The sequence below is a fragment of the Lagopus muta genome, chromosome 27 (genome assembly GCF_023343835.1).
Source record: "Lagopus muta isolate bLagMut1 chromosome 27, bLagMut1 primary, whole genome shotgun sequence".
Lineage (NCBI taxonomy): Eukaryota > Metazoa > Chordata > Aves > Galliformes > Phasianidae > Lagopus > Lagopus muta.
In genome coordinates, this window is record NC_064459.1 from 2,372,022 (window position 1) to 2,396,847 (window position 24,826).

General features: G+C 54.2%; 4 protein-coding genes across 5 annotated transcripts; 2 read left to right on the forward strand and 2 right to left on the reverse strand.

Moving 5' to 3' along the window:
• Window positions 1-1,597: 1,597 nt before the first annotated feature.
• STAR (steroidogenic acute regulatory protein) lies at window positions 1,598-4,763 on the forward strand. Its single transcript, XM_048928170.1, has 7 exons — window positions 1,598-1,743; window positions 2,069-2,182; window positions 2,398-2,525; window positions 2,607-2,765; window positions 2,987-3,171; window positions 3,378-3,471; window positions 3,552-4,763. The coding sequence occupies exons 1-7, from the start codon at window positions 1,680-1,682 to the stop codon at window positions 3,663-3,665; spliced, it is 858 nt and encodes a 285-aa protein (XP_048784127.1). The 5' UTR covers window positions 1,598-1,679; the 3' UTR covers window positions 3,666-4,763.
• On the reverse strand, window positions 4,243-11,751 carry ASH2L (ASH2 like, histone lysine methyltransferase complex subunit). Of its 2 annotated transcripts, XM_048928169.1 has the most exons (16): window positions 11,617-11,751; window positions 11,454-11,535; window positions 11,236-11,381; window positions 10,130-10,218; window positions 9,747-9,841; window positions 9,506-9,601; window positions 9,284-9,379; window positions 8,998-9,073; window positions 7,228-7,321; window positions 6,916-7,133; window positions 6,539-6,706; window positions 6,045-6,238; window positions 5,830-5,922; window positions 5,582-5,680; window positions 5,173-5,232; window positions 4,243-4,903 (listed from the first exon to the last, which is right to left on the reverse strand). In XM_048928169.1, exons 1-16 carry the CDS (start codon window positions 11,739-11,741, stop codon window positions 4,796-4,798), a joined length of 1,839 nt encoding a protein of 612 aa, XP_048784126.1. In that variant the 5' UTR covers window positions 11,742-11,751; the 3' UTR covers window positions 4,243-4,795. The 2 variants fall into 2 exon arrangements, with proteins under 2 accessions (XP_048784126.1, XP_048784125.1); XM_048928168.1 differs by having other exon boundaries at window positions 4,788-5,232.
• A 1,670-nt stretch (window positions 11,752-13,421) lies between these two features.
• Window positions 13,422-14,345, forward strand: NODAL (nodal growth differentiation factor). Its single transcript, XM_048928251.1, has 2 exons — window positions 13,422-14,105; window positions 14,193-14,345. The coding sequence occupies exons 1-2, from the start codon at window positions 13,428-13,430 to the stop codon at window positions 14,343-14,345; spliced, it is 831 nt and encodes a 276-aa protein (XP_048784208.1). The 5' UTR covers window positions 13,422-13,427.
• Window positions 14,346-18,780: 4,435 nt separating this feature from the next.
• On the reverse strand, window positions 18,781-23,016 carry EIF4EBP1 (eukaryotic translation initiation factor 4E binding protein 1). The gene is made up of 3 exons (XM_048928276.1): window positions 22,776-23,016; window positions 20,217-20,387; window positions 18,781-19,182 (listed from the first exon to the last, which is right to left on the reverse strand). The coding sequence occupies exons 1-3, from the start codon at window positions 22,921-22,923 to the stop codon at window positions 19,151-19,153; spliced, it is 351 nt and encodes a 116-aa protein (XP_048784233.1). The 5' UTR covers window positions 22,924-23,016; the 3' UTR covers window positions 18,781-19,150.
• Window positions 23,017-24,826: the final 1,810 nt, after the last annotated feature.

Consider the following 24,826-nt stretch of genomic DNA (forward strand, 5'->3'; position numbering starts at 1 on the left):
GCTCCAGCACTTGGAGGCAAGGCAGGAAAAAAGAGAGCTTGAGGTCTTTTGTTGCCACACATCCTCTGCTCTGTGATGTTGTCGGGCTCCCATTGGTGTCTGTTTCTGCATTGGTGCTGCCTTTCAGCCCATGTTATCTTATCACCTGCTCCCTGCGAGGGGGGGGGAGCTGTGGGTTGATCTCTGCTCTCCAAATAGCATCAAAGCAGCCTTGGGACAGTGGGGGGGCACCTCAGGGCCCCTGCACAGGGAGGGGACATGGCTTCAGCCTCCCCCCTGCTGGAACCTCTCCTGGGGACTGAGATGTGGAATGGGGGTAGAAAAGGGAATTGTCCTGGTGGCTCAGGGCGCTGTGAGCGATGTGTGAGGTGCAGGCAGTGCATTGAGATGCTGAATGTCAAAAGGGATGTGAGGTTTGACATTCAGGGCTGTACAGTGGGGTTGGGACCCCTCCTTTCTTGCAGCTCCTGGGCATGGTTGTGTTGTGGGACACCTGAGGAGGTGCTGATGTGACACTGTGCAGTCGGTGAGCATTCAGGGGCACCTCAGTTTTGCAGGTATCCCTAAGTTTTGCCCTAGAATAAAGGCACCCTGGAGCTGAAGGGGTGGCTCTGTGAGGGAGCAGTTCAGTTCCTCTCAAAAACAAGTGCATGTCCTTGCTCCGAGGCCATGCGTCCGGGGCTGCTGCTCCATTAGGATAACAGCAGTGCAGAGCTGGAAATCTCTGAGCTGGGAAGGCCTGTGCTGCTGCATTGCCAGGGCAGCAATCTGGGAAGGGGATGCTCAGCTGCTGCCTTCCTGTGGTCCCTCCATACCCCGTCCCATTGCAGGTGAGATGTGAGATGTGCTGTGCTCAGTCTGATTGGAGAGGATCCATCCAGATCCCTCCTGGAGGTGTGGGCAGGAGCAGTGCAGCCATTCCCAGGCACAGGTAGGGCTGAGCACCACAGGGCTGTGCTGCAGTTCCCCGTGTGCCCTCAGCACCACAGTGAGTGGGTGACCTCCCCCCCCTCACCAAACTGTTGCGACAGCAAAGAGGAGCAAGGTCAGCATCCCCGCAGCAGAGTGCAGGAGCTGACGTCAAAGGAAGCAGCTGTGATTCACAGCTTTTGGGGAGCACTCAGTGCTGGGGCTGTAACTCATCCCACAGATGTCATTTCAGCCTTGAACATTATCGCTGCTCTTGCTCCACCCCCAGGAGATGTGGGGCTGCCCCCTTCAGTGCAGCAGAGCGTGGCTGGGACCCCCAACCCACAGCCTCCCTATGCACCTTGCAGCCCTGCTCTGCATGCACAACCCTCAGCTGCAGCTCCATGCAAGCTGTCTACAAAGTTCTCTCAGCCTCATAACGTGCACAGAGCATCCATGTGCATTCCCCACGTGCCGTGCAGCAGCAGAGGGGGACAGCAGAGTTTGCCCCACGTATCTGGGCAGCAGCAGCTGCATGAGGATGTGCGCATGCGCTGCTGCTGACACCCACTGTGACCCACAGCCCCCAGCAGATGCATGGGGAGATGGAGCTGCCCTTGGCCTGCAGGGCACTGCCGTAAGTGATGGCTCTTATCTCGGTGCTGACAAGCCAGCATCCTTCAGCTGGTGGATTTAAGGCCCAGCCTTGGGGCTGAGGCACAGCAGTATTTGCAGCAGTCACCAGAACTGAGCTCCACTGCGCTGCAGAGATGCTGCCTGCCACCTTCAAGCTGTGTGCTGCCATCTCCTACCAACACCTGCGCAACGTGACCGGTGAGAGGCCCGCGCCACGCGTTTTGCTGTCTGCACGACTCCTTTCTGCTCTACTTCTGGACTGGGGGATGGAGGCTGTGTGATGTTTCCAGTGGGGCTGCAGCTCTGGAGCAGGCAGTCAATCTTCAGCTGCTCTCAGGCTGTTGCATGCTCTCCATGTGGTGCTTGGAGCAAAGCCTGAGCAGCACGGATCCGCTCCCATCCTCCAGTATTGCGATGGGAGGAAGCTTCTCTCCCAGGGACTTCAGCTGGGTGCAAGCAAACAAGCAAGACTTTTCCAACCTGACACCTCACAGCTGTGTTGTGATGTGCTCTCTGCCCTCAGGGCTGCGCAGACAGGCTGCAGTGGCCATCAGCCAGGAGCTCAGCAAGCTGTCGTGCCACAGCGCGGGGCCCAGCACGTGGATCAGCCAGGTCCGCAGGCGAAGCTCTCTGCTCAGTAAGTGCCGCTTTGCTGGGATCTGCCTCCTTCAGGTCGGTGCTTGGGAGGAAATCTGCTCGTGGTGCTGTGAGCTTTGCTAATGGAAATGCAGTGGGTGGTGGGAACTGAGCTCCAGGCCGAGTCGTGGGGCACGGAGAGGTTGGTTTGATAGAGCTGGTGGGTATTGTGATGTGTCAGTGCTCTTATTCCTGCTTCTGCCTGCTCTCTCTCAGGTTCCAGGCTGGAGGAGAAGCCCTTCAGCGAGATGGAGATGTCCTACATCAAACAAGGAGAGGAAGCCCTGCAGAAATCACTCAGCATCCTCGGGGATCAGGAGGGCTGGAAGACGGAGACGGTGGTGGTGAGCCCTCCTGTGGCCGCGCAGCGATGCGGTGGCTTTCGTGTGAGTATCTGCGGTGCTGATCTGCCTTTCCCCCGTCAGGACAACGGAGACAAAGTGCTGAGCAAAGTGCTGCCGGACGTGGGCAAGGTGTTCCGACTGGAGGTGGTGGTGGATCAGCCCCTGGATGCTGTGTACAGTGAGCTGGTGGACAACATGGAGCAGATGGGAGACTGGAATCCCAGCGTCCAAGAGGTGAAGGTAGGAGGAAAACAGGGTGTTCATGGGGACAGCAGAATCCTGCTGTGCTGCTTGATGCACGTTCACCCGGCTCTGTGTGCTGTCACAACAGCCAAAGAGTGGCTGTGAGCATTGCTGCAGGCACAGGGGTTTTCCCTCCTGTTCCTTGGGGGAAGTCAGACTCACAAACACGATGCCACGAGGGGGATTTTTTGCAGCATGTCGTTGTTTGAACTGCTCAGATCCTCCAGAAGGTTGGGAAGGACACCCTGATAACCCACGAGACAGCAGCTGCTGTACCTGGGAACATCGTTGGGCCGCGGGATTTTGTGAGTGTGAGGTGCTCCCGACGCCGAGGCTCCACCTGCGTGCTGGCAGGGATGTCCACCAAGCACGGAGCCATGCCCGAGCAGCAGGGATTTATCAGGTAATTAATTAAACATTAAACACCTGGGGTGTTTAATGAACTCTGAATTCACACCTCGGCTTTCAGCAGGGGCTCAGGGTTGGGTTGACGTTTCAAAGCGGTCAGTTTGCATTTTGGGAAGGGAGAAGTTGTTGTGAAGGAGCTCCAAGTGCTCTGGCAGTGTCAGCTTTTGCTGTCTGACACGGGTGCTCCTGTCCTCGTAACAGAGCTGAGAATGGCCCCACATGCATGGTGCTGCGCCCGCTGGCTGGCAGTCCCTCGCAGACCAAGTTAACGTGGCTTCTTAGCATTGACCTGAAGGTAAATCCTGCATGGAACTGCTTCAAAGGCGAGGCAGGAGTTGTGCCTGAGGCACTGATGGGCTGCTTGTTCCTCTGCAGGGCTGGCTGCCAAAGACCATCATCAACCAGGTCCTGTCCCAGACCCAGGTGGACTTTGCCAAGCACCTCCGGCAGCGCATGGCGCGGGCTGCTGAGTGCACAGGCTGCCACTGAGAGCTTCGTTCAGGGCTGACAGCTGGGATCTCGACCCTAGATAAGTCAGATACAGCTCAATTCTGGCCTGTGCTAACAAGACAGGCCTTTAATAGTAGGCAGTAGTAATAAAGCTTAACTAATTAGCCAGGAGCCTGATTCAGAAGGCAGCGCCAGCAGCAAGCGGATGCCGTACCTGAAGGAGCACGTTGTTGCTGGGACCTCCCAGCTAATTACTTGAAGCTTTATTAGCCTGCAGTAAAAAGGACTTGGCTAATTAGTTATTAGGGAAGAGTCCCAGGAGCCTCGTTCAGAAGGCAGGGCCAGGCAGTGCTGCTCTGTGTGCAGAACACAGGGCTTAGCCTCAAATGCATTCCCCTCCTTTCCCCTAGCGAAGCAGCTCTAAGTTATTTGATGTGATTTTGCACAGGAAGATTTATTTATTCAAAGTTGTGCAATGATTGTCATTAGCAGGAGTCCCTGGGAAACTCGTCATTGCTTCCATAGACAGCTTCAGATTTAAAGTAGGTACTTTAAGGTTGCAGGTTATGAAGGGGGAACTGTGATACTTAACAAAAAGGACAAGACAAAAACGATGGAAGAGTTTAAAAGAAGAGTTTATGGTTCAACTGGCTGCCAGTTTATGTAAAAAAAACAAAAGAAAAACAAAAAATCCAGCTTGGGCAGAAGCCCAAATTTCAGTCTTACATGCAGTCGTCTCGTTACAACACAATCCTGGATGGGAACTGTTGAGATTTAGCCAAGCACAGCTAAGCAGAAGTGGCAGAGTTGCTTCTGCAGGGATGGAGACAGCAGGTGGGTCCAAGCACACAGCTGGTCCCACTGAACTGTTGTGAGTCAGATGGGGAAATGATCTCAACACAGTCGTTGCTTCTTCAGCTTGCCACACTGTGAGCTCCTGGAGCCTCGCAGAGATGCTCACAAACAGCACAATACACACTAGGACAGCATTGACTTGGACTCAGCACAGTGGCACTGCATGAATCTCCAGCATGCATGCACTGCACCTGCTGCCCAGAGCTGCGTTGGCTTCGTGTTTGTTCGTTATGGGTTGTTCTGAGCTGCACGTTCCTCCAGAATAAAATCCACCTGGGTTGAGTTGCTGCCTTATTGTGCTGCCCCTGCTTGCTTCAAGGCTCCCAGGGGGGGCTTCGTCTTCCATCCACTTCTGTCTCCACGTGATACAGGACGTCTGCCAGCGTGTGTTCCACTACAGCTCCCCAGCCCATGTCGCTCATCTACAAAGGGAGCAGAAGGCCAAGACAAAAACACAAAGCCAGGCTTAACCACCAAGTTTGTTTCCTCATCCTTGTTCTGCTTTTCTCTTGCTATTGCCTCTCCCAGATTTTTAAATGCATTCCTTCTGGCTGCACCATCAAGCTGTGAGTAGAAGCGATGATGCTAAGTGCAGCCCTGCTGTAAATCTCCCCTCCCAGCACTGAATTCCCAGTCCCCTTCTGTTGAAATGCTGTGCTGTGAGGTGAGGGAGATGCGTGCTGTTACTTACAGGGCGGTAGGTGACATCTCTGGGGGGGTACTTGAAATATGGCCCAAAGTTGATAGAAACCTACAGAGAACATTTATTTGTCAGTACAAAGCTGGACAACTTTGCTCACTTTATTTCCTCCCCCCATTCTTCAACCCTGACCCTCTTACACTCCTGAGCATAACTGCACCCTGCACAGATAAATATACATCTCTGCATTAATGGACAGCATTAATTAGGAGCTTGATGAGGTTAAATAACACAAGGTGAATAAATGCATTGTTCTGGGCTGCCTCCACCACCATTAAACTCTGCCTCTCCTCTCTGCTCACTTCACTGGGTTTGCTTGGCCCGTTCCCAGCACGCACACACTCTGCATCACCAGAACTATGGCTGGACTGGGGCATTATCTTTGAAAGCATGTTGTTACCGTGCAGCCTTTGTACAAAGAAATAGCAGGGAAATAAACTCCTTCAAAAATGTCTTTAAAAGCGACTCCTTGGCTGGCGCCGTTCTTGAAGAATATGATCTGAAAAGGAGAAGTTTTGCAGTTGGTTCCTTGGCAAAAGGCAGCTTATCAGCAAGGGTAACATGGAATAAAGAGAAAGAGAAAGCAGCCTCAGCAGGTTCTCCACCCATACTGAGTGCTGCATCTGCACTGACCAGTGCTCAGCTCACCTGGCTTCCTGGCGCTTGTTTCAGGCTCTTTTCTGCTTTGTCCACAAAATCCTTCTCTTCAAAGTACAAATAGCTTTTAAATTTGATCAAAGCCTGAAATGTATCAAGAAATGATTACTTCAGAAATGGGGACATGTCACAGAATGGCAAAGCTGCAGGGGTTCTGCCCTGGGACAGGAATGCCTGATGGCTGACGGTGCCCCAAAGTGCTTCACCTTATCTTTGTAAGTGTCAGGCAGCGACTTGGCAGTCTCAGTATCTTCTGGAAGACTGATGTAAAAGCCCAGAACGTCCCCCTGTCCGTAGCCAGATGAATAATGCTTCCCTATGGACTGGTGAAACTTTGTTCCCTTTTTGCTGCGCCAGGAGTAACTGAATTTGTCGTAGCCCAGAGGTGCCTGGAGGTTCCCTGCAGAAACCATGAACACACAAAGCATGGAACAGCCCAGAAGGTGTCCTTTCAGGTGCTGAGCTAACAGTTCCATTCAACACAGCACAAGTGTTAAGCAAAGCCAAGCACACAACAGCAGAAAGATCTGCCAGCAGTGAAGTTCTGCACAGTTTAGAGAACCAAAAGAGTTTATCCTAGGCAGGGGGCAAGTCAGACATCGCTCAATAGTCTAGGTTGAAACTGCTGAAGAAAAAAATAAAGTACCAACATCTGGTTAGAAGCCAAGGCCTGCTAAAAATGTTTGGTGAAGTTATTTACCCAGTGGCTGCGACCAGCCTAATCTGGCAGCTGTGTCTGGGGGCATCTCATCCATGGAGATCTCAAAGTACCACGCTCCCTTCCTCACCCCGTGTGAGGCTCGTACCATGGAATAGCCCTTCTCCCCGACAACAGTCAGCCTGTCATCTGAGATCTTCAGCTGAGGAGCTGCACGAGGGAAGAGGAAACACAACACAGCTCATTTCTGACCCCTAAAACAGGCAGTGATACCAGAAGGAAGTGAATGTAAACAAGTGGGTTTCACATTTTTCACCTCTTAAGCCAATGTTTGCAAGCTCAGCACACGGGGTTACAGGAGACAGCTGACCCCAGGAAGAGCTGCAGCACGACCTGCACACCATCAGCAAACCCCATACCTCGGTCATGCAGCGCCAGGAGGACCCTTTCATACAGGCAGGCTCTGTACAGATCCCCAGGAATCGGTTTTCCTGCCCAGCAATCCAACTCCAGCTTCTCTGGGTCGGGTGCGTGGGGATCTGGCTCAGCCAAGATGTAACGATAGCCGTCCTTGTTGAAGGGGTGCTCCAAGGGGTAACCGTGGGGTGGCAAACGCTGCGCAGAGAACAACGGGTCACTGTGAAACACAAAAGCTACAGGTTGGCATCTCGCCGTGCCTACAGTTTGTTCATGACCTGACTGAGTCCCTGTGCTGCTCCAGCCCTCCTCACCTCCGGGTTTTTTTGGCTGTTCCAGTCGTTGAGCCGTCCTGCTGTTTGCGTTTCGCTCCCCTTCCTTTCCCGCTGCCTCCCGCGGCGATGCCTCCTTTCCAAGAGGAAAACAAACACCTCGTTCAGCAGCTGCTGAGCAGGGAGAGCCTGTGAGCATGGAATCTCCACAAGGACAGAAAAAGCCTCGTTCCCATCAGTTGGGTCACTTGTGTTCCTCCTACACGGTTATGACCAAAAAGGACATCAGGGAGGATGAGCGCAGCGACCACCATCAGCTCTGTTCTTTCCCTTTGTGGAGATTCCAGTCACACAGCTTGGATTATTTCTGCAAAAAGCAGCAGAGAAACCCACTCCACAGCACAGCACCACCTGATTCTGAGCACAAAGTGTCACCCCAGTGACGTTGCTGTGCTGCAGAAACACCAGCACTGATAGCATCTTTCAATCTGCACAACGAAATACGCCCAAGTCGTATAAAACAGGACAGCAATGCAGGTGTTTCTCTTCAGTACGGTCCAAACTGGCACTGTGTCACCTCACACTGCAGCAGCTGATGTCCAGGATGAGCTGTGTGTCAAATCTCACCAAGCTAACACAGGTATCGATGTTTTCATGGGTGAAATGGCACGTGCAGTTTATCATGGCACTATTTCATAGAGAAATCTCTTGATTTGCAAGGAGAACTGTGAGAGGCACTGCAGACAAACACCTTCAGGAACCACGCAGTGTGCTGTAACTACAGCAAGCTTTTGCATCAGCAGCACCAGCCCTGTGCTGTGAGGGATTCAGACCTCGAAGGGACGCCACATTCTGCACGCACCTGACACCAGCTGAGCTGCACTCATGGACTTCAGCAAGAAATATTCAGCCTTTCCAGTTTCTCATCACTTCTTTATGCAAGGAATCCAAATAGCACACACAGCTTCCAGCCCACGGGCGTTATGATTTCAAATAGCCAAAGATATCAGGTCAGATCTTACAGAGTGAAAGATCAACACAACTGGAAACGGAACCTTAAGCCAGTCGAGTGGGGGCAGAATATGATGCACTAAAAGCTTCTAACTGCTAAACATTAGGAAGTGAAATGCTTGGTTTGCATCTTTCTCACAGTCACACCAGGACACACCTCTGATCTTTCATTCAATTCAAGCTTTTAACTGAACTGAGCACAAAAGAACACAGCAATACTTAAGTGTTAGAAGCTGAAAGGTAAACATTCACCTCCCAGAGAGGCTCCATCTGTAGGAACAGAAGTGGCACCACGTATGTGACAAACTTCCAGTAAAGAAAACAACAAGCAGTGCATGAAATGGAGACAGTGCAGCTTCAACCCTCTTGTTAAAAGCCCCAGCCACCTCCTGCTAGCTGTTCAGCAGGCTTCACACTCAATGGCACAGCCTTGGGCACAAAGAAACCTCATCAGCTCTTCAGTTTCCTACAGCAGAACGGCTGAGATTCATCTTAATGAGTGAGGGAAAGCTCTCAGCACAGCTGTCCTTGCATAAAAATGGAACAGCAGCAAAATGCAAGCAGCAAGTTTGAGGAAAACGGATCACAAATATTTCCCCTGGCTCCTTGCAAGTCCCAGAGTGAGGAGAGCAGCAAAAGGGCAGCAAGATTGGCTGGGTGTGTTTGGAAAGCACGACACAGAACCTCAGCTCACAGTGGGTTTAACTGCTGCACATCCAGCTGCAGGGCTGGGGAAGTGCAGCTCTGCCCCAAACCCTGAGGGGGAAAAAAAACCATAAAGAGCCTCGTTAAAGAACTTGCCATTTAAATTGCCACTCGTGGACACAGCGTTGTTCTGCTTCTGGTTGTCGTATGCAGGACCAATATTGGCAAGATCCTGGAAAAGGAAAGAAGGAGAACTAAGCAGATGCACACATTCAGACAAACAGCACCTCCTCGTGCTGCACTCCTCCTGGCACAACACTGGCTGGTGTGATCTTGGATACTTTATTTCACAGAGCATTAGACAGCAGCAAAACCAGCCTCCCTCCCCTCCTCTTCCCCCCCCTCCAGTCAGGATGCTCTCCTTCCATCTGCCATCACACACTTGGTCCAGAAGCCCAAACTTTGGGTAGTCTTCTTCAGGATCCTTACTCCCTGGGTCTGGGTGCTCCTTCACTAAGAACACATCTCTTTCTTTACACTGAAACAGAGAACAGAATGAGATCATATCAAGTTTTGTTAACAAACCTTCCCCATTTTGCTCTCCTTGAGCGTCAGGCCGCAGTTCTCACTCACAGAAAACCCCCCATGAACCCCAACTACATACCATAGTTTTGACAATATTATTAGGCCAAGTCATCTTCCCTGGTCTCTGTCTCGTGGTCATGCACTCCCAGTATTTATCAATGAATGGAATAATATCCTGTTAAAAAAAAAAACACCCAAATCCAGTCTTAAATACATCAGTTGGGGCTGAAAAGAGCCTGAAAGCCAACATTTGGCTGAAGCTGCTCTTCAGTGAAAGCACAGCTGACTTGAACACGTGCTGACTGTTGTGACACAAGTACCTTATCTTTGGAGAACATGGTTTTTGGATGCTCATCTTGTGTCCTTGACTGCCACGTTAAGTTGGCCAGAGCACTAAGGCACATTTCCTTGAGATCTTCAAAACAAAGATAACCCAAAGCTCCAGTTGCATTCCACGGAGGAGATCAGCACACAAACACAAGCACAGCCTCACTGGACGCACAGCACCACTCCAAACCCAGCCTCATCCCACACCACACAGAGCATTTCCATGCCTTATGAAGTCAGCAGCAGAGCAGCAATGTTTCAGACAGAGCTGCCCAATGCCTGCTGCTAAATTCTCTGGTCATTTCTGCCAGTTTCAGCTGACATCAGGCAACTTCACCTCATGCAAGGCTTCCATGAGTGAAACTCTGACACTTACTTGCTTGCTTCCTTAAGAAATACGTGTTCCCACTGTGGTGGCAAACGTTGCAATGGAAACTGTAGTTGGTCATGAAAGGCAAACAAGAGCTGGAAAAGAGCAGATCAGTTTGTAAGTTCTACTGCATGCCTTATGTGCTGCCTCAGGTAAGAAATGAATGCTCCCTCTCATTTATTCCATAAATAACACTTTCTTGGGTCAGCAATCATTGCAGCAGATGAAGTTGATCACTGGAAAACAGTAAGCTTCTTTCCTCCCCCACCTCTTTGCCTAACAATTGAATCTCACTGAGCAGCACACAGTGCTCCAATGAGGGCTGCACAGAAGCACAGAGAGCTCATTAACAACGTTCAAACTTTTGTCTTCGTGGGGTTTTAGTGCCTGTGTGGCTGTCAGCTGCCTCCAGCAACTCTGAGCTCTGACAGGAGAGGGGAAAGGGCAGCACCAACTGAAAGCTCTTCATGTGGTATGCAGGGAGGAGGTTTGGTTCTGAAAGAACTGAGTGGGGGGCTGCCAATGCCAAACCATAGGGCCACTGTAGGGCACCCAAGGGCCACTTGAAGGTCTCTAATGGGGGACCTGAGGGCCATTAACATCCAAAGGCCACTCAAGGGGCCACCAGTGGGGCATCTGAGGGCCACCCAAAGGCCACCAAAGAGGGACCCAGGGATCATCAACATCCAAGGGCCACTCAAAGGGCCATCGTAGGGCACCCAAGGGGCCACTGTAAAGTACCCAAGGGGCCACCTGAGGGCCACCAATGGGGCACTTGAGGGCCATCAACATCAGAGGGCCACACAAGAGGGCACCCAAGGGCCACCTGAGAGCCATCCAAAGGCCACCTGAGGGCCACCAATGGGGCACTTGAGGGCCATCAACATCAGAGGGCCACACAAGAGGGCACCCAAGGGCCATCATCATCCAAGGGCCACACAAGGAGCCACCATAGGGCACCCAAGGGCCACCTGAGAGCCTCCCAAAGGCCACCAAAGGGGCACCTGAGGGCCATCAACACCCAAAAGCCACACAAGGGGCCACCAGTGGGGCACCTGAGGGCCACCCAAAGGCCACCAAGGGGCCACCTGAGCCCCACGCCGCACACATACGTGGTGTCGATGCCGAAGGTGTCCGCCGTGAACCACTTGGTGCAGATGCCGCACTGCAGTTCGATCTCTCCCAGCTGCCTCCCGTTCTCCTCGTCCACCGACCCCGCCTGTGTGTCCATGGCCTCGGGGCCGTCAGGGGCGGCCTCCTACGGGCGGCACAGCGCCGGTTATCGCCGTCAAAGCCCTCACCCCCCCGCCCCGCTATGTACCCCACGTACCATCGGGTCCTTTCCGCTCGCAGTTTCGGTCTCCACAGCGGCGGCGGCGGCGGTGGCGGCGTCCCCCGGCGCGGCCTCCCCCCTGCAAGGCCACAAACGACTCCTCAGCGCGGCTCAACCCCGGGCCGCGGCCTCCCAGCCCCGCGCTCTGTTCCCGCCCTACCCGCTCTCGGCGTCGGCTGCGCTCGGTTCGGGCGGGGCGGGCGGTTCAGAGGCTGGAGGCTCGGGAGCCGCCTCAGCGCTCTCCTCCGCGGGAGCCGCCATCGCCGCCGCCGCCGCCGCCGCCATTGCTGTGGACGTTCTCGCGAGAGTTGGTCCCAAGCTCTGCTCTCGCGAGATTCCCGGTTTCATGGTCCCAAGAGCTGCTCTCGCGCCATTCTCGGCTTAAAAGGGCGATGCTCGCGGTGGGACCCACATCCCGAGGGCGGCGGCGCCCCCTACAGGCGGCCGGCGGAGAGAGGGAGGTGACGTCACCGCGTAGATGTGACGTCATCATGCTCAGCCATGACGTCACGCAGCCAGCCGGCCAGCGGGCGGGGCTTCAGAGCCTCTAGGAGGTAGAGAAATGGGACGAAGAGCCAAAAAGATCACAAAGCGACTGAGGTTGGAAGGGACATCAGGGGGTGGCGTGGGACAACAACTCTGCTCAGCAAGAACACCGACAGCGGGCTGCCCTGCTGTAACTGTTGTAGTTACAGTTAAAACAGATGAAAACAACCCAGAAGCAGCTGAAAAAAAGTGAATCACGTGTCGGAGATCATGAAGAAAAGAGCAGAGAAAGGCAGACCAGCCTGAAAGTCCCACATGGGCTCTGCGGGTTCTTCTGATCCCCTCTTCTCGAAATGACAGTGAAAGTGGAAGAGTCCAGAGGAGAGCATCAATGGCTTCCACAGCACAACACCCCATAACTGCGTGGGGCTCCGCAGCCCTAGTGGAGATTATTTAGAGGAGGAAGGGAATGGATGGGATCGTTCATTCCTTGGGAGGAATAAATAGAAGCTCTGTGAGCCCCCCCAGGCTCCTTCCAGCGCCGGTGCTGCATGCAGGGGATAAAGCTGAGCAGATGAACTGTGCCAAAGAACACTGACTGCTTAACACTGGCCTAAATCCGAGAGCAAAATACAGACGAGAAATCTGTTGGGGTTGGTAAACGTGGAGAAGATGGCCAGGCAGGGGATCTGCTCAGAAATACATAAATAAATAAGCACTACCAATAATAATTAACGAGTTTTTGTGTCATCGGATATAAGAGTGGGGCTGGGGGATCCCGGGAGGGACGGGAACGCGGGGAGGGGTGGGGAGGAGGAGGGATGGGGGGTGGACAGGGACGGGAAAAAGAGGGGAGGGGGCTCTCGGGGCGGCGCTCGGGTCCTCGCTACAAATAGCGAGCGGTGCTCGTCCCGGTGCAGCCATGCGGACCCCACTGCGCCCCGCGCTGCTGCTGCTGCTTCTTCTCTGCGGCTCCGTTCTGCTGCGCTCTGCACCCCCCCGCTGTCCCCCGCTGATGCTGCAGCTGCTCCGCGCTCCCCCCGCACCGCTCCGCGCAGCCTCCGCCACCGCGCTCAGCATCGCCCCGCACGGTGAGTCAGACCGGATCCGGCGCTGTCCCTGCGCGTCCCTCTGCACTGGGACAGCGCTGTGCTCACACACCCCTGTCCCGGGACTGGCATCTCTCCCTATGCCTGAGCATCTCCTTCCCCGAGCTCCCCTACCGCAGGATCAGCGCTGTCCGTGAGCATCCCCGTTCCTGAGCATCCCTGTCCCGGGACCGGCGCTGTCCCTGCGCGACCCTCTGCACTGGAACAGCACAGTCCCCATGCCTCCCTGTCTCAGGACAGGCACTGACCCCGAGCATCCCCATCCTGAGCATCCCCATCCCTGAGCATCCCCATCCCAGCCCCATGGGTGCTCACCGTCCCCACTTGCCTTCCAGGCTCCCTGCAGAACGGCTCCCGCTGGGCTTTTTCCTTTGATATGACATCCCTGTCTGGCAGCCAGGAGGTGAGCCTGGCCGAGCTGCGCATCCGTCCGCATGCTCTGTCCTTGTCCTTGTCCCACAACATCACCATGGACATCTACCACAGCCCGCGGCAGCCGTGCCAGGGCATCAAGGAACTCTTCCTGGGCACCGTGGCTGGTGGTCCCTCATCCCATCAGGCTGGTTGGGCAGTGTTCAACATCACCAACACCCTCAGGGCATGGCTGCACCAGGACACAGCTCCTGATCCTGCAGCCGCCCCTCTCACTGCCCCACCGGACCCCCATGAGACAGCAGTGCCCCAGGAGCTGGCAGACAGCATCCTGCTGCTGGTCTTCTCCAAGGACAAAGCACCTGGAGAGCACAGCCTCCTCAAGGCAGTGGAGAACTCCAAGCACATCATGCGTGATGGTCCCAGGGATGTCGGCACCCGTCGGCACCGCCGCACCGGGAAGGAGAGGCAGAGGCTCAGGATGAACGATGCTCCTGCTGCCAGCCAGGGGGACGAGGCCAAGTCCCTGTGCAGGAGGGTGGACATGACGGTGGACTTTGAACAGACGGGCTGGGGCAGCTGGATCGTCTACCCCAAAAAGTACAACGCCTACCGCTGCGAGGGGCTGTGCCCATCACCTGTGGATGAGAGCTTCAAGCCCACCAATCACGCATACATGCAGGTAAGAGGGTCTTGCTGCCCCGTGCTCCCACCTTCCCTGCCTCCCACAGGGATGGGACCTGATGCCATGTCCCCATGTGTCCCTCAGAGCCTGCTGCAGCTCTACAAGCCCAACCAGGTGCCGTGCCCTGCCTGCTCCCCCATCAGGATGAGCCCCCTCTCCATGCTGTACTACGAGAAGGGTGAGATCGTCGTCCGCCACCACGAGGATATGGTCATCGAGGAGTGCGGCTGCAACTGAGGGACCTCAGCTCCCACTGCACCCAGCCCACAGCTCCTCTGCATCCCACACGCCTGCAGGTCTGGCTGTGCTGGGACAGGAGAGGGGATGCAGCAGGGAACGTCCCTGCAGTGGCGGTGCTGCAGGGCACAGCCAGACCCAGGTGATGCGTGGGGAGGTCACTGGGTGCTGCTCTGCAGGAGAAGTCTGAGCTCCGAGCTCCCTGCTGGTGAATGCTGTGCAGGGCTCTGTGTGTTGCACACTGTGAACACCTCCTGGTGCTGGAGGGTCTCCGAGGGACACCTGCAGCACTGATATCCATCCACGCTCAGCGTCCAAAGAACTGAGATTTGCAGCATTCTTCAAGGCTCTGGGCATTTTCTTTGATGTTTTCTATTGTACTTGGAATAAAATTCTATCTGATTTGTATTAAACGTTTCCAGTAAAAGCCCAGGTGAGCTGGGTGCCCCTGGAAGCAGCATATCCGAGCCCCCCTGCCCTCCTGCCTGTCCCAGAGCCCCATCCATTGCCGTTCCCATCTGCACTGGGCTCACACTTTCCCAGCCCCTCGCTGGATCGGGTGGTAGAGAAAGAGCTGTGTTTGTACAACCCCTCAATAAATTATGTATTTAAGCAATAGTCGCTCAATCTGTGCCTCTTCCCACCTTCTCACCCCTCCTCTCTTCGCTGCTGGGTGGTCTTTGCGATGCACCCCCCGAGCTCTTGTGCGAGCAGCTGGGCAGCAAATGGGTATCCCGACCTCCCAGGAGCAATGCACAATCGCAGCCCCCCCCCCCAGTGCTCTGCCACGAGGCACAGCCTCAGGCATGGGGTGGGGGGGGGGTCTGGGGGCTCCCTGCGTGCAGCACACGAAGGGCTTTTGTAGAACAAAGGGACCCCCAAACGATGCCACGGCAATAGATATCGCCCTGCCTGCTCCAGGAACGGGAAAACGAGGGTGATGAAGGAGGTGTTCCCACCCTGATCGCAGATTGCGGGTTGCTCAACAGCAAGCCGGGAAGCACCTGCAGCCTTTGAAGGGAAATGGAAGGCTGAGTGGATTTTCCATTTATTTACCCCTCGGAGATAAGGGCAGGGCTGTGCTCTCCCGCTGTGTTACCTCGAGCGGGGAGGAGGGGGGGGGGGGGGGAGGATGGAATGGGGCTGAAACCGCTGCCCCGTCGGACCCCCTGCCCCGATTCCACATCTCCAATCCACATCCCGGCGGCGGGGAAACAAAGCTCGTCTGTGTCCCCTCTCCGTCATTAGAGGGTCATTTGCGGGAGCTGTTAAGCGCTGGGAGAGGGCGGCCGTGCTGCTAACCCCCGGCGGGGGGCACACACCCGCGGTCTGGGCTCTGCGCTCCTCCTGCGATGGATCCCACATTATTTCACCCTTCCTTTGCATTCTAGGAATGCGCTCTTAGATGCTATTGCACCGAGAGGGCACCGAGCATCTCCCTTGTTTGCTTGCCAGTTCCCTGCCCTCTGCCCCTCGCAGCCCCTCGTGGCCCCCAGACCCTCTCCAGGAGCCGTATCTCCGACATCTCAGCCCCTCCATCACCTCTGTCTGAGAGGAGCCTCGGGTTCAAAAGTTATCGTGGGCAGACGGGCCCCGTGAGAGCAGGGGGGGAAACACAGACTGGGATTGTGGCTGTTGGGGACATCAAAGCTGCGCCGTGACAGGTATCAGAGCTGGGGATGGGGATGGATCTGTGAGCTGCTCTGCCCAATACACATCAACTGCAGGACAGACTCAGGACAGTCAAACTGTAAGGGCAGCTGCAGCCCTTGGTGCTGCTTGCTGTGGGGTCTTGCTCTCCAGGGAGCACAGCCAGGCTGTGCTTATGGGCCTAACACCAGCTCTAACCTCAGACCCAACCCTTGTCAACCCTTCAGCACTCCATCAGGGGCAACATGTGGCAGGGATGGGTGGAGGGGATGCAGGAGCCCAATGGCTCCAACCCCACCACAGCCCTCCCATGGGCACAGCTCTCTGTGGCACCGTCTCCTGCCCCATGTTTTGTACCCAGGTGCTGCTCACTGCTCTGCAGAGCCCAAGGCTGCACGCGCCCCAGGAGGCGATGATAAGTGCAGTTTATTTTGGATGCACGGGGAAAGAAGGAGTGAGAACAAACAGATGGAAGGGCTTATCAAAGGCACAGGGCAATATTTGCTCAGTGGGTTGATTAAGGCACTATTCAGGTCGGGCAGGCAGCGCCAATCCCATGACTGGAACGTGGAGCAGGACGGAGGCTCTCTGCTCTGCCTTGCTGCAGACAAAAGGGGCAGGGAGGGAAAATGCAGCGACAAAAGCAACACTTGTCCCCTTGTACCACCCTGAGAGCATCCCAGCTGTGCCATGCAGCCACCCACAGCCACTTCACCTCCTGCTGTGCACACAGCAGTGCTGCCTGTCCCCTCTCCTGGTGCAAAGCAGTGGGTGAGGAGCAAACGCTGACCCAGAAGGGGCCTTTGTGGGAGCACCAAGCTGCTCTCTGCTTGGTTTGGGGCCCCAGGCATGCAGGAGATTAACCCAAAAAGCCTGGCTGAAGGATGTGGGGCTGCAAATAGGCGCTGGGGACACACAGTTCCACACCACCACCGACCTCCCTGCAGCTGCGTGGTGCAGCACTGAGGGCACTGATGTGCCCATGGCCCCAGGGCCCCACTCTGCCCATCCTGCAGGAATCCCAACCTGCACAGAGCCCGATTCACACCCGGCCAGGTGTTCCTCCCTCTGCCCCACATCGCTGGGGTGGGCAGCAGGGGCTTTGATGCTCCCCTAGATCTACATATGCACACAGACACCGATGCATAGCTATCTCGGGCATGGACAAAATACTTAGCACCTAAATGCACGCTGCTGCATGCTGCGACCCCCTGAGCACGGGGGGGAAGGTAACAGGGCTTAGAGGAATTACTTGCAATAGCTGTCACTCGTTCAAAAAACAAACCAACAAACCCTCAGAGCTGCTTCTGTACTGATACAGGAACCCACGGTCTGCACCAGCAGGCAGCACCCAAAGGCACGAGCACTTGGCAGGGCTCTGCCCATCTCTGTACCTTACAGATAACTAAGTGCATCTGTTCACCTCAAGATAGGGGACTTCTTTTGCTTTTCTACCATGCCTGATCTCAAAGGTCATGCAACTCCTTTAAGCTGGAAAGCCGTGCTTGTGATGAATGACAAACCTTTAGGTTAGGGCACAGCAGGACAGCAAGCTTCAGCACCAAATGCAGGCAGCTCACTGCTGCAAACGTCATCCTGTGAGCCTGTCACAGCTCTTTGCTCTACCCAAAACAACCAGATCAGACAAATTAACACCACGGGGGCGAGGTCTCCTCTCAACTAACCTGCTATCTGGACCAGAAAGCGCAGCTGGAGCTGCTGTGGTTGTGTAGAAAGCAGGTGAACTCCAGGTTAACTCCAAGCACACGTGAAGCCGCAGCCTCTGCAATTCAGCAGCGCCATTCCTCTGGATGCATTGAGCTGGAAAGATGAGCCAGGCCCAGCTGCAGGGCACAGCACACAGCAAGAGCAGCTGCTCGCCTCAAAACCCAGTGACACTGAAGGCAGGGAGATTGAATGCATCCCCATTAAGGCTTCAAAAAACACCGAATCTTATCTTCACAAACGCGAGCTTTATCTGCATCAATTGCTCCGACTGTTTCTTTTGTTACTTGTTATTAAAGGCTTGCAGGTCATAATGCCACCATTGAGCTCAATTAGCAGATATTTAAGTATTATCGGCCAAGAGTGATTTAAAGAGACGCTCATTGTCTTTTAGGAAGTCCCAAGTTCAGGCCATGTCCTAACAGGCTTTCTTTCCCTTTGAAACACCTCCTCAGGCATTAGCACCACCTCTAAAGCAATGGCACAGCAGCACGTTAGAGACTACTGCATAATTCACATTGGTTACACTGCACAGAGACCAGAAATGTAAATGTATTTTTGGGGGGAGAGCTGAAAATCCCTCAAAATCAAGCAAATTTATTTCCAGCCTCCCAAGTTAAACTCACAAACCTTAATTCCTTCCCATTACATGATAAGAAGGATGCCTACAAACACAAGTTTCAGCACGAATCATAAAGAAAGCCTAGGAAACGTGACAGTTTGCTCACATGCTGGAGAAGATGGGCAGTTTTGGAAGGGCAGGAGCTGCAGCACAGAGCATCAGGGCACCTCAGGTGGCTCCTATTGAACTCAATGAGACACTTCTAAAGCCTGACTGAGCCTTGAGAGGATGAGCAGGAGAAAAAGCTCAGGGACATCTGCACCACGACCTGGCAAAAGACCTGAAAGCACACGATGGAGAGTTTTTGATCACTGTTTCTGGAAGCAGGCTCTGAGCACACATTTCCTGCAGTCATCAGATGTTGATCCCAAGCCTGACTGCAAAACCACCCCAATTCTGCAACAGGCTGCTAGTTCCCGTGAGCTGGAATGAATACAGACCAGAACCAATATTTATTGCATACCAGGAGAGTCCAAATGATTTATTTCTCCCTCATATTGCATTTCTGTAACTTTTACAGTATTAAAATGATTAACAAAAGCATAAAACTGGAAACAAAAACAATCATTGAGGCTGTCTCCCCTGGCACCCCAGCAATCAGCAGGGTCTGCACTGTATTCACACCCACACGGAGAGGCTGAGCTTCAGTCCTTGTAACAGGATGCACTCTGTTCTCAGAAGGGAATAAACTGCCTTTCCCAAGAAACAGGAAGGCACTGAAGGCATGGGCTGCTGTAAGCCTGGCTGGTGGGAATCCTCAAACAAGGTCCTGGTTCTTCATTGGAGAAGCACTCTCAGGGCACGTGCTTTAGATGTCCATGTCAAACTGCTCTTCTTCACCTGTTGAGACAGAGCAAATGTATGAGAGTCCTAAAAGCTTCAAATTAAGCACCAAATATTGTAGTCAAACAGCCTTCAGGCTTGCCTAAGAAATGCATTCGTTTGGACTTCAGGTCTGCAGTCAGGAAGCGAGTCTGGCACCAAGAGCAGCCTGTGCAAGCAGAATACAGGCCCTCTGCTCAGAGTGAACCTCAGGCAGACAGCCAGGAGCAGAAGAAACGCCCTTTGTGTCACTTCTACACCTGGATTTCACTGCTGCAGACTTCTGTTGCCAGTGACAGGAGAGATATTTTACCTCAGTTACCTGTATAGATGTCTCCCTAGCTCATGCAACCTGATAGGATGCCAGCAGGAACAGCAGGGCTCTATTTCTGACAGCAGAACTTCTCTGGATTAAAAACCAAAAAGGCAGAGCCAAGCAGGCACACAGCATGCAGCCAATGCTTCAGTTTGCCAGTGAGCCACTAAAGGTCACCAGTGTGTAAAAAAGCCATTAAGCAACACTGACCCTGCAAAGATTTGGCTTAGAGTAAGCAGGGAAGCCAGCTAATGAGCATTCAGACCTTTATTTTTAGGGATTAGGACCATCAATCACACTTGGTAGGTTCAGGTTCCTTCAAGGAGCAATCTCAACAACAGCAGCTGCTCTTTTTTGCTCCAGTAACTTCAGATGTGTTCATGTGCACACTGGTCAATGCCCTCTATTCTGCTGTGAACCAACTTCCACCCTGCAATCTGAAGCAGAGCTGCAAGAAAGCACCCAAAAAAACTCCCAACCAATTCCTGCCCTGAATTATAACTTGATTTATAAAAATACAAACAGCTGAGATGTGGCAGAGGATAAAGGCCAAAAAAAACCCAGCTGCACCCGTTCTCTCACCACAGGAGAGATCCTAAATGCTTAATTAACGAGCAGCAACAGCACAAATTACAGTGAAATGATTCAGAACTTGTTGGTGTTAGCTGTGGTTTACAGGGATCTCCTGGCTCCATGTAGGAAGCAGCAGCACGCTCACTTGTCCTCGTGTACCCACCTACGTTTGCTTTCTCATCATAGTTCTGGACGTGGTTGTTTTCAATCTTTAACTCCTCCACAATGGGGCTGGTAACACCTGGAATGTCCGGAAGGTCAGAAGGTGGTGTTTTGGCAACCGGAGAATTACGGCACTCCATCAGGAATTTACGATCATAAATAATCCTGGTTCCTGGAAGGAAAAATCAACGAGGTCAGATTTTAGGATTTTGATGTATATCTGTGTCACCTCCCAAGCAGCAGCAAAGAGGGAAAGAGAGACTCCAAAACTCTGCTTGCAGCGGATCTTATGTTAGAATGGTGCAGAGCACGGGAAAACCCACAGCAAACAGTGAATGTTCAACCAGAGGACATCCTGCCCCCTCCTGCCTGAGCAGCACAGCTCCAGCAAGGCACAGAGGGAGCTGCAGAGCTGGAACTCCGTGCTGTTTTCTAGGAATAACACCAGAACGAACAGCACATTCCTAGTAAAGGAACTGGTGCTGGAAAAAGCTCAAAACCACGCACAGAAAATCGGATTCCTCCAAACAGACCACGGCCCTCATTCAGGGAATTACTGACAAACATCTTTTTTGTGCCTAGAAGGAATGCTGCAAACCGCCCTGCTGCTCTGCTTCCCTCCAGGCACAAGGGAAAAGCAACTTCTTGAGCACTGCCTGAAAAGCTTCAGCTACAAGCACACAAATGCAGGCAAACAAACTCCAAGAACATCTGCCCAGCAACATTAAACTCACTTTGTTTTGAAGCACTGTTAAAAAAACCCCAAGCAACGGTGTATTACGTTTCAAGGACATCGAATCACCCTGCTAATGAGCTCCCAAAACAAATGGAAGCTACTCCCCAGTAAAATATTTTGAGTTTGAGCCGTTCTGCTTGATCACAGAGGGGAATGAATCCAATTCAGAACTGCAGCGTGGCAGCTGGCCTGGATTCGATAAGGACAACTGACAGCCTGAGCACTAAGTGTTAAATTACAGGGAGGTTGCGACAGCAAGGACAGCAGTTCCTAGAACTGCAGCTCATGTACCAAGTATCAGGAGCACAGTCCATAACAGGCAGATGCAGCTCTCCCTCCCATGCATTCATCTGCTGGTTCACGTGCCCAGCACTCCTGAAAGCTGACACCCACAGCAAGCAGAGCAGAGGGGCTCAAAGCTTCCAAAAGGGGTTTGGATGCACAGAGCAGCTCTTGCTGCATGTTGCTCAGGCACACGTGGGCTCGGGGAAAGACAAAGTGTGCCCTCAGCAAAGGGCATGGTGCCAAGGCAAGCATGAAGGGAATAGCAAAGAACAGGGCTCTGCTGAGAGGTCACACGTCATCTCTTACACGCTCCTCGTTCCCTTACACTGTGCTTGTTTTTTTTTAACCTCTGCTGCCCACAGTCAGGAAAACCAGCTTTTTCCTGTGCTATCAGGGACTTTCCTCACCCCACCAACCCTTTGCTGACCCTGCAGATCACTGGGGCTGACACTGACCCAGTAGGGCTGGCACTGAGCCCTCCTTCCACCCCTCACCCGAGCGCTGCCTGCAGCCAGAGGGGGCTTCAAAGATCCCAGTGCTCAGTTATTCTTTGGCACGGCAATGATTTGCTTCTTCCTCCTGACTTCAGCAACTTTGCAGTAAGTCCCAGGCTTCTCTCAGCAGACATTTGCTGTTGCTCTCCAGGTTTGAGCTGGCTCACCCCCAAGCACCTCTAATGAACCTCAGTGTTTCAACAAAGGCAGTTCGGTGTGAAAGGAATTGAAAACCACTCTCAGAACTGCTCTCCTTTGGGACCCGGGCACAAAAGCATTGCGCTGTCAAAGGAGAGAGCCCAGGGCTTTGCCAGGCGTGCACACCCTCATAGCAAACAGCTCCGTGCTTTCCTTCCACACTCTGGACATTCATTAACTCTGCAGCACAGAAAAACAAGCGATAACCCTGGAGGGCTCGTTGTGCTGCACTGCAGCCTTATTATCCATCTCCATTCAGCTACTTGGAGCACGCCTGAGAAGCATTCTGTTTCTCCTCTCTTCCATGACATGATTACTGTGAGTGCTATTTAAGTGCCTTCAGCTATTTGCTGCTTTCATCGGAGGGGGGACGTGGCAGAAGTAACACAAACCCTTCAGTTTCCCCAATCCAAAACACGCCTGCATCAGCAGCACCGACTTCCCTTTTCTCTCTACGTTTTACCCCACGGAACATTTTATGCTGTGAAGAGAACGCACGCCCGAACGGCCCACAGAACACAATGCTCTGCCTCCGTTCGGTTTGTTCTCCTGGCACGGCTTCAAGAACGGTTTCATCATTCCCGCTCCTCACATCAAACCTTTTTCAGCAGCGGGGCTGATTTTCTAAGAGGCGAAAAAAGAGAAAAGCACAAATCCGAGCCCTGGGTGCGGGAGGGCGGCCCCGAAAACCCCGGCACGGCCCCGCTGGGCCACGAGGACCCCCGCAAAGGAGAAACCCCCCCCAAAAAAAAACCCCAACCCACGGCCCCACCGCACAGCCCTCCTCCCCCCCACACCGGACCCCTCAGCTCGAGTCCAGGCCCACAGCCCGGGCCCAAGCGCTCACCGCCCGGCGTGGTCCCGAAGACGGTGCCCCCCGGCGTGGTGCTGTAATCGCCGGGCGGCAGCGGGGCGCCGTCGGGCAGGGCAAGGCGCTTGCCGGGGCCCGGGATGTCGCGGCTCGGTGTCTGTCCCTGGCAGCAGCGGCCCGACATGGCGCCGGGACGCGGGCTGCTGCTGCTGCGGCCGCCCCGCCGCCTGCCCGCCGCTTCCGGTGCAAGCCACGCCCCTTCCGCCGCGCGGTGCGATGGGAAACGGAGGGGGGTGTCTTCGCTCATGGGCGGGGCCTAAACTGTTGAGGGCGTGGCCGAGAGAGAGGCGTGGTCCAATGAGGGGGCGTGACGTCAGGAGCGTGGTCCAATGAGGGGGCGGGGCTTATGGAGAGGCGGAGCACGCGTGGTTTCTGTGCCCGCTGCTGCCGGTGCCCCTTTCCGGTACCGGATGGTCCTGCAGGACGCGAAATCAATGCGCTGTTACAGGGTTCATGTGCTCCCAGTAACCCCCCAGTGCTCCCAGTGCACTTAAGAATTCCCCACTGCTCCCAGTTGTCCCAGTGCCTCCTGCCTACCCCAGGGTCTCTGCATGTGGCAGCGCCCACCCCCTCTCCTCGCTGTCTGCTGCATCGATCACCGTGCACTGGGCAGGAAAACACCACGTCCGGCCGTGCAGGGTGACACCAGCCTTGACCCCCGACCCAGAGAGGCGCCCAGGCACCGCTTAACGAGGCCTGAGGCCATTTCCTCCTCCTGCTCACAGAGAATAGACCATTATGGGGTCAAGGAGCTGCGGGGAGGTCGTCTGTTGGGGCACATCCTGGCTGGGGTGGGGTTGGGAGCCGTGATCTCTGTGCTGTCTTGGCATCAGTGCCTGGCATCCCATGGGATCTCGGGTCAGGGGGGACAGGACTGTGGGCTACTGGGAGCCCCCAGCCCCAACAGAGGGTCAGGGGACAGCCCTGAGCTGGAAGCAGTGTCATTCCCATATATGCTGATAATATCTCTGCATCAGGGATGGAGCTGGCACTGAGCAGCCTCAGGAATGCACAGTCCTAACAATGGCCCTTCCTCCTCATCCCTCCCTGCCACTCATTTCCCACTTGGACTGAAGATAAAAAGCAGAGAAAAGGGGGAGAAGTCACCTGGACCAGGTCTGGAGCAGCCAACTGTGGGCAATACATCAGCAGTAGTTCCATTGGAAATAAGGCACTTATGTTGGGAGCATCAATTCATGTTGGCAGCACCCACTGGTGACAACGTGCTCATCTCTGGGGTATTTCATCTTTCCAAAAGAGCTGGAAAGCCTTTATCATCCTCGTGCGATAGAAGGTTATCACCATTGCCTTCTAAATTGGGAACAGAAATGCACTTGTAGGTGTTTGTCCTTTCTGCACACCGCTGATTTGGCCACTGCTGGGAATTGCTGCCTGTGGAAACAGGGAAGGGGTGTTGTGAAAATCTTTCTCCTCTGGCAGGCTCCCATTGGAGGCAGCTCCCTGCTATGGCTCGTAGAGAACACACCCCGTGGGTCATGAAATATTGGGTATTTCTTCATGGGTGCCCCATGGCACCCACCCATGGCCAAGGGGAAGGCAGCTGGGGGTGTTATGTGCTGCGGCATTTCCACCCCATCCGTGTTTACATTCCTCTCTGATCACCACTGCAGATAACGCCAAACCCACATCCACTTTGCCCGCCCAAGGGCTGTTTGTGCAGATCAAAGTTGCCCCCGGTAAACAAACCCATCCTGCCCATGGGAAGTGCCTCCGCCCTGCGAATGGGGACGATGTGTGCAGGGGATGCTGTGCACCCCTAAATGGACCCTGGGTGCTGCTTGGCTCGTGCTCTGCAGAGGAATTTGGCACGGCAGGGAATGGCACAGCGTGAGCTGTGTTTTCAGGAGCCACATCTCATGCTCACGGCTGCTTGGCACAAATAGTGGGGTTCAGCCACACGTCAGGTGCCGGAGCATCCCCCACTGCCCCACTGCTAACTCCTGCCCACTGCCTGAACCCAGCAGCACAGCCCTCAGGAATGAACCTTCTCCCCATTTACAACACAT

What these genes read in the sequence shown, in the direction of transcription:
- STAR (XM_048928170.1), top strand. Translation starts at nt 1,680, where the DNA reads ATGCTGCCTGCCACCTTCAAGCTGTGTGCTGCCATCTCCTACCAACAC. An exon ending in ACACCTGCGCAACGTGACCG is followed by an intron (nt 1,744 to 2,068) that starts GTGAGAGGCCCG and finishes CTCTGCCCTCAG; the next exon opens with GGCTGCGCAGACAGGCTGCA. An exon ending in GGAAGACGGAGACGGTGGTG is followed by an intron (nt 2,526 to 2,606) that starts GTGAGCCCTCCT and finishes TTCCCCCGTCAG; the next exon opens with GACAACGGAGACAAAGTGCT.
- ASH2L (XM_048928168.1), bottom strand. Translation starts at nt 11,741, where the DNA reads ATGGCGGCGGCGGCGGCGGCGGCGATGGCGGCTCCCGCGGAGGAGAGC. An exon ending in AGTTTGGGCTTCTGGACCAA is followed by an intron (nt 9,074 to 9,283) that starts GTGTGTGATGGC and finishes TTCCTTTTCCAG; the next exon opens with GATCTTGCCAATATTGGTCC. An exon ending in CTGACACTTACAAAGATAAG is followed by an intron (nt 5,923 to 6,044) that starts GTGAAGCACTTT and finishes GATACATTTCAG; the next exon opens with GCTTTGATCAAATTTAAAAG.
- NODAL (XM_048928251.1), top strand. Translation starts at nt 13,428, where the DNA reads ATGACATCCCTGTCTGGCAGCCAGGAGGTGAGCCTGGCCGAGCTGCGC. An exon ending in CCAATCACGCATACATGCAG is followed by an intron (nt 14,106 to 14,192) that starts GTAAGAGGGTCT and finishes TGTGTCCCTCAG; the next exon opens with AGCCTGCTGCAGCTCTACAA.
- EIF4EBP1 (XM_048928276.1), bottom strand. Translation starts at nt 22,923, where the DNA reads ATGTCGGGCCGCTGCTGCCAGGGACAGACACCGAGCCGCGACATCCCG. An exon ending in CTTCGGGACCACGCCGGGCG is followed by an intron (nt 20,388 to 22,775) that starts GTGAGCGCTTGG and finishes TTTTCCTTCCAG; the next exon opens with GAACCAGGATTATTTATGAT. An exon ending in TGATGAGAAAGCAAACGTAG is followed by an intron (nt 19,183 to 20,216) that starts GTGGGTACACGA and finishes CTGTCTCAACAG; the next exon opens with GTGAAGAAGAGCAGTTTGAC.